Source organism: Drosophila navojoa, chromosome 4 (assembly GCF_054131105.1).
Source record: "Drosophila navojoa isolate 15081-1374.11 chromosome 4, UAZ_NAV_1.0, whole genome shotgun sequence".
Classification (NCBI taxonomy): Eukaryota; Metazoa; Arthropoda; class Insecta; order Diptera; family Drosophilidae; genus Drosophila; species Drosophila navojoa.
Window position 1 is genome coordinate 21,279,952 of NC_142892.1, and position 7,483 is coordinate 21,287,434.

Sequence of the window (7,483 nt, forward strand, 5' to 3'; positions counted from 1 at the left end):
AGCTTAGTGGGCAGACAGAATGAAATAATCGTTTGAAGGAAATTAACGAAGAAAGTTGTCGAACATATTTAAACGAAATCAAAATCAATGTTTAATGAGCAAAGCATAAACTGGACCTAATTGATTGGCCCACCAGCTCAGTGAATCACTGCTGGAGGAATTAGTTTATCGCTCCACTCTCTACCTTACAGATTCACCAACTAACCTACTAATTAAGTGTTCGACTAACTGATCAGTCGAATAATTTATTGACTCACTGGCATACCAGATTTTACCCTGACCTGAATATTTTAACAATAATACTAAACAATAATAAATATAAAATTGCTTTCTCGTCCTCTCTCTACCTATCTCTGCCTATTTCTCTCTCTCTCTCTCTCTCTCTCTCTCTCTCTCACTCGCTCTATCTACTGATGTCTATGACTATCTTTTTCGCTCTTTCTCTCTCTATCTTTTAGTGCCACATTAAATATTTTCAAATATATTTTCAACTTTGCTTTAATTAATTTAATTTTTTATATTTTATTTTAATTTATATTTATTTTATTTTTCATTTAAGATGAAATATTTTACGTGTTTAGATATATGTTAGGTTTAATTAAATATTACACTAATTTATTTTACTTGGCACTAGGTATTCATATTCCTATTTACATAAGCTATATACACAGTCACTGCTCTCAGCAGTAACCTAACCAAATCGGCTGCTGTTGTCCAGTACCTCAGCACTGGATCCGATAGCCAAACTGTTCTGGTTGCACTTGCAGTCCTCGCCGTCCACACGGCCCTTGCCGGAGGTCAGGATGCGCATGCCCTCGGCAAACTTGGGAAAGCCGGACATGGTCTCCTTCAGTGTGGTCATCATCACTGGCAGATACATGAAGAAGTCTTTGAAGTGGCCCACGACTGTGTGGTAGTCGACGGTTCGGCCACTGGCGGAGCTGCCTCCCGCGCCCTGGTAGCTACCATCGCCGTCAATCTCATTGCCAGGCGAGCCATAGGGAACGGCAGTGCAATGTCGCATGGCTAAAAAGTGTCAGAAAATCATTTAAATTCCATCGCTGAGATCGACTTACTCAAGTGGGGACTTACCCAACAATAAAATAATTGCGGCTGCTAGAAATTCTCTGTGGTCTGTCATGATGTCAACTTGGCTCGAAATGCTCAGCACTTGCCACGACTGTTCAGCATTTATAACATTTCAAGCGTTTGCTTGCCAAGCAGAATTCTTGATGCGGACTGAGTTTCAGCTGTTTTGTTGTGGTTTTCACTTTTCCGCTGAATGCAGCAGAAAAACTCGAAACTCTTGGCGAAAATTTGATTTTCAATGTTATTGCGAAGACCTCTCTTAAGTGGAAATGCAAACCAAAAGGTTTTCTTTTATATTGTGTGTTTTTTTTTTACTATTACAGATGACAGAATTGGTAAGAAATATAATTAATATACATTATATCAAAATTCAAATCAATTTTTATATTGTTAACGACTTCCAATTGAATTTGAATGGAAAATTGTAATCCTAATCTTAATTTAATATATAAATAATAAATAATTTTATATGTATTTTTCCATTTAGATTATATAATAAAATTTAATAAAAAAAAAAGAATGCCAACAGAACAACAAAATTAATATATTACATATTCAAGCTGCATACTCCAGCTCTAACAACATACAAGCGCTAAGAACAATCACAAATACTCATTAACTCCACTTTACCAAAGAAAAAAGGGATAAGAGTGCCTTGGGCCTATTTCTAGTCTAATTAGAGCCCATAGACAGACACACCAACTTTCTTGCCAATAACTTTCCTAGCAAAATCTTAAAAACATACCATCCACTAGACGAACATTTTGCACAATATTTTTCATAGCTCCATCTATTGTATTTCTTTTGAACTAATAGAGTGTGTGGATTGAAATCATTTCCATAGGTGCACACTGACAATAATGCCATAGTTACAGTTGAAATACATAGGTGGCGCTAACAAGCAACTTATTGGAAGTGCTGAAATTGACATTTGAAATAATAATTAATTCAGTAATATTGGAGAGAAAATTACATTAAAAAATTAGTTTTTCCAATAATAAATATTTAAATATTATAAATAAAAGTATAAATAAATATAATGGAATTGATTTATGTATAAAAATAATAAATAATAATTTATAAATAATAAATAATAAATAATAAATTATAAATAATAAATAATAAATAATAAATAATAAATAATAAATAATATATAATAAATAATAAATAAAAAATAATAAATAATAAATAATAAATAATAAATAATAAATAATAAATAATAAATAATAAATAATAAATAATAAATAATAAATAATAAATAATAAATAATAAATAATAAATAATAAATAATAAATAATAAATAATAAATAAATTAAACAATGTATAAAAATATTAGAATATTACACTTTACACTATACAATATTCAATAATTGTTTTTTTTTTATAATAATAAGAAATTCAAAAATCGTTCAATTTATAATAATTCATGTTTTTTAAAATAATTAATAAGTAGTGTATTGTACATATGTATATTTATAACTCAATGTATAATATACTTTTAAATATTTGTGAATAAAAGATTATTCAAATTCATTTTTGTTTTATTATGCAAAGAAACTTATGAATATTGCTAATTAAAAAGGGACTGAACTTTAATTGATTCAACTTTGTTGCAAAAAAAAATAGCAAGTAAAAATAATTGATTCAAAATTGATTATTTATTTATTATTTATTTATTTATTTAAAACAACATCCCAATCAAGGCAAGTTCAAGTCGTTCTATATTTAACAAGCTAATTGTACGAACGAGTCGATTAAATGTGTCAAGTAATTGTGTCAGAGCTGCAATTATCGAAAGCCGTATTAAAAGTCTATTTAATAGAAATAGCTAAACTTGTCGTGACTTTGCAATGACTTGAATAAGTCAAGAACTCTAAAACTCGATGACAATGCGCGAATGCGAAAAAGAGTTTCAGTCCGATAGAATTTGTTGAGCTAATCAAGTCAAGTGACAATCAAGCAACAAAATTCGCCTCACTCGCGCGTTGCTTTCTCAGCCAAGTTCAAAGTCAAGAGCAAATCGACACCAACCTCGGCTAGCGCTGAGGGGCCAGTCCGCTTTATAAGTGAAGAAAAAAAACGAAAAAAAAAACGTTAATAGCGTAATTGATGTTTTTATTCCATTCACCTTTCAGCACCTGCATACGAAACCGTTGATCATCGAAAAAACCAAGTAAAACACGTTTCGCCTTATTTAAATTGGCCACTATTATGAGCCGGGATAAATGGAATACTGTTTTAATGGCTCAGAGGCAAACGGATTATTTGTACCTTTTTTTTGCGCACCTAGTACAGTGCGTATGCCACACGACAGTTTTATCAGGCCCAAGTGGACGTCTCGCATAATCAATAGAGATGTTGAGCTGATGACTGTGCTGAAATGCTAATTTCGTATGCTTAACGTTTGTGATATTTAATGGCTTGTGATAATCATTATGATTGCCATTATGATTATAATTATTATGTGTATCTTCATCATTACCATTTGAACTCTAATTAATAGCGTTGCTATCACTTTCTGGCGGTGCACAAGCATTTGAAACTTAGCTTAGCAAAAAACAAAAAATACAATAACAAAAAAATATTTTCCTTATGATCATCATACTAATTTTTAATTCATCATTATTATTAACCAACTCGACTAAAAAAATGTTTATTCATATTCATATAATTTTCTTTATGATTATATTCATTATCATTTTCATTATTATGATTTTCTTCAACCATATTCACTAACTTCATCATCATGAACATTATCGTATATATTCATATCGTTAGCATTGTCATATGTATTGTCATTGATGTTATTGGATTTATCATTATCTCCTTTATGATAAGCATCTTTTCATCTTTTAATCCACTTTTATTTTCAATATTATTACGAGATCCGTTATTACTTAAACTCTCATTACTTTTACAGTAATGTTTGGCTGCTATATTCATTACTTTATTCATTATTATTATTTTCTGTATTCTTATTTCAAGTATTCCGATGCCAGCCAGAGCTACCCTATCCTAATTGTTATGGGAAATATGTAACTAGCGGCCGACTCCAATCGAGTGCCAGTCACACGCGCATTCCAGTCCCCAATCCAGACGCCGATATGGAAATGAGTTAGCGAATTCTGCCTTCGGCCAGCTGATTCGCTCGGCCCCTCATCAAATATGCGCACATCGTTTGACTTACTCATTAGACGCATCGTAAAGTTTTCTAATTTCTAGACGTTTATTTATAAAAGCGTAAACGAATACTACAAACAAAAATGGTCGAGACGTATCACAGTCGATGTTAGTTATCTAATATAAAGGCTGGCAATTGTCGGACTAGATGACGAAGTCGGCCCGACTATTCTCTCTGGTGATCAGGTACGGACGCTGCTCGGTGGGGCAGTTGAACTTCTCGAACAGGTGCTCGCTGAAGCCGCTCTTCTCGCCCGGCATCTCCAGCATATTGTTCCAGATCGCATTGGCCGCCGAGGCCTGGCCCCGCTGGCTCAAGTGGAAGCAATCCTCGGAGAAGAACCGGGTGTCCGTAGTGCCAGAGGGCGTGCGCGGAAAGTCGTCGAATTGGGAGAAGGGCTGCACATTGATGGTGAATGTCTGCAAAGAGATGAGCGATGCTTAGAGTATTTCTCTGTAGATCCCTTGCGGACTCACTTCTGAATTGAACTCCGGCAAGTTGGCAATCTCGTAGTCCTTGGCTATCCAACGCTTCATGATGCCCTCTAGGTAATCCAAGTGCTTCTTGCTCTTGCCCACAAGGCACGGGCACTCAAAGGTCAATGTGGTCTGACAGATGGGCGGCAGTCCGGACAGCTCAGTCAGGAACCGTAGATTAGGAGCTGGCACTACATTCAGCATGAGCCGCGGCACATTGTCCCTTAGATAGCGATACGTCTTTAGCATGTTCTGCTCGTGCAGCTTAATCGTCAGCTCCGGCTGTGGGTGGAAGCAAATGTCGGCGCAAAAGTCATTGTTGCCTATGAACATGGTGACCAGCTTCCAGTCCCGGGTCATGTTCACGTGGGGATCGTTCCTCATGCGCTTCACCAGCACCTTGGCCATGTAGGGCATGTCGCGGGACATGGCGCCCAGCTCGGCCACATTGAAGCGCGAGGAGCGATCTGTGGAGAGGCCGTCCCTAAGCGAGTAGCCGTAGAGCTTGGGATTGAACTCCTTGAGTATGTTGGGCAATGTGAGATACTTTTTCCAATTGTATTGCCCGCCAATGGACCAGACCACGCCTCTATTCTCCACGGTCACGTGCCCCAGATTGGTGGCGAAGATGCCATTGCCCGCGGTCAGGGAGTCGCCCATGCCGCCAATGATGTCGATGTCGCCGGGTCGCAGCCGATGCACGCTCGTCGGCCGCTCAGCACTGCGTCTGCCGGGCCCCCGTTCCGTGTCGCAGAACTGGAGAAGGGCGCGCGTGCGCGGATTCGACTTTTGGGTTTTCTGAAAGACAAACACAATTGGAGGCTACCAAATGGCTAGTAACAGGCGCAGCAGGACAGGACTTACGCCGGCATTGCGCACGCGCTGCACGTTCGCCGGCTCGTCGCCGGATCGCCCGGTGAAGGCCAGGCTGAGCAAGCGCAGTGGCCGGTAGGCGTTCCTGAAGGCCACGTCCAATGACGTGCGCTGTGACGTCACACAGCCAATCAATCCCAGCAGCAGAACGAGTAGCAGAATAAATGACAGCTCCCGTGATGGCGCCTTGTCCATTTCGTCTTACAGCTGAAACAACATAAAGATTAATGGGTGTGTGTGTGTGTGTGTGTGTGTGTGTTAGTGAGGAGGGCTCGCAAAACTCTTGCTGTCGTTGGTGACGTCCTCGACACTGAACCAGTTCTGCGCATACATTGCGTTACAGAGACGTCGACGCTTTGCAAGTTTGTTCACCTTTCGTCGCTTGTTTTGATTTGCCTTTCGGTCGGAATAAACATTTATGCTTAGTCAGGTTTGTCTGGGCCGATTCTAGCATGCGGCATTAAGGCATCCGAAAATATTATGCAAATGTGATCTCAAAATCAGAAAAAAGTATAATGGAAATAAACGTTCCGCATATCTGAGAAGACGCTTCAACGGCTTCTTTAGAATAGATTCTCCAAATACTTCGCAGCTGGGATAATTATCCACAGAAGCGTAAAGTTCATTAGGTGTTGACCCTGAGGCGCCAGAATGTTTAATTTTAAGTTATTTTTAAAACACTAATCAGTTTTAACTGTCGTTTTATTTATGTTTTTAATATGCTTAGATTAAGCCTAATCAACAATTGTCACTCAACCAGCTCGATCTGTTCCGACGTTCGGCACGCTTTCGGCAGCGCGAAAGAACGATAAAATAAATCTATATTTTTTTTATAAGTTGGTAGGCGGAAGTCTTGGGCGATCGAACTGAATATGCGTGCTAAATCCAGTTGCGATCAAGATTCATGCAGACTTTGTTTTGTTTCCTTCTCGCATTATGCGCATATCTCAAACAAAAGACTTGGAACACAAACGCGGCGAATCAGATAAGAAACGGAAATGCAGCCGAACCACACTCAATTAGTCGGATTTAGTGAATATTTGAATAAAACAAGCACATAACACAACAGTATATTTATACCTTTAATTAAATGAAATTTAATCGAAATTGAAAATTCACTTTAGTTTGATTCACTCTTTGTTTCTCTTCGCGTAAATCTTGCAACCGAAAGAATTGCACAATTACATAAAAACTGATTCACTTCGATGTTGCGAATTTATAGCCCCAGAAGGCAGCGCGTCCGGCTCTGTTGACCGCATAGAATCGACTGCCCGGTAGAATTTCGGAATATGCTGATTTTATATGGATTGCCCGTGAAGCCGGACAGCGTTGTACGCATAGAACGAAATACGAAATAAAATACAGCAAAAAATAATGAAAAACATATATAAAGATCGTAGCTGTATACGAAACACGTAAAAAGAACAAAATACAATACAAATTAAGTGCGAATTTTCAGAATCGAGTATGCGCAACTCGCAAATACCCTGTGTACAATTGAGCAAAGCAGATATATTCTAAACATCTTCCTGCTAATTCAATATTATTTGCATGGAGCTTTGTAAACTGAGTTTATAAGAATTTGCAACCGGATCTAACTTAAAAATATTAAAATTATTCTAATAAATAATATTAAATAATTACCCAATTAAATTCTATTATAATTGTATAATTGCACTTCTACAAATGTTTAATTACAAACGCTAAGAAATATCAAAAAAATACAACCGGTTATAATAAAATGATTGATAATATATACCATTTGAGTCTTTCGTTAATTCGTTGATTAAATTGTAAAATAATAAATAAAATATAAGGTTTATATGTATTTAATATTTAAAAATCAGCCATATTTGATCTGTTG

The 7,483-nt window shown here is 37.0% G+C and overlaps 2 protein-coding genes across 2 annotated transcripts; both read right to left on the reverse strand.

Moving 5' to 3' along the window:
• Positions 1-593: 593 nt before the first annotated feature.
• On the reverse strand, positions 594-1,229 carry LOC108651239 (uncharacterized). Its single transcript, XM_018100749.3, has 2 exons — positions 1,093-1,229; positions 594-1,026 (listed from the first exon to the last, which is right to left on the reverse strand). Exons 1-2 carry the CDS (start codon positions 1,139-1,141, stop codon positions 692-694), a joined length of 384 nt encoding a protein of 127 aa, XP_017956238.1. The 5' UTR covers positions 1,142-1,229; the 3' UTR covers positions 594-691.
• A 3,064-nt stretch (positions 1,230-4,293) lies between these two features.
• Positions 4,294-6,907, reverse strand: LOC108651234 (phospholipase B1, membrane-associated). The gene is made up of 4 exons (XM_018100743.3): positions 6,700-6,907; positions 5,611-5,826; positions 4,747-5,544; positions 4,294-4,689 (listed from the first exon to the last, which is right to left on the reverse strand). Exons 2-4 carry the CDS (start codon positions 5,812-5,814, stop codon positions 4,414-4,416), a joined length of 1,278 nt encoding a protein of 425 aa, XP_017956232.1. The 5' UTR covers positions 5,815-5,826; positions 6,700-6,907; the 3' UTR covers positions 4,294-4,413.
• Positions 6,908-7,483: the final 576 nt, after the last annotated feature.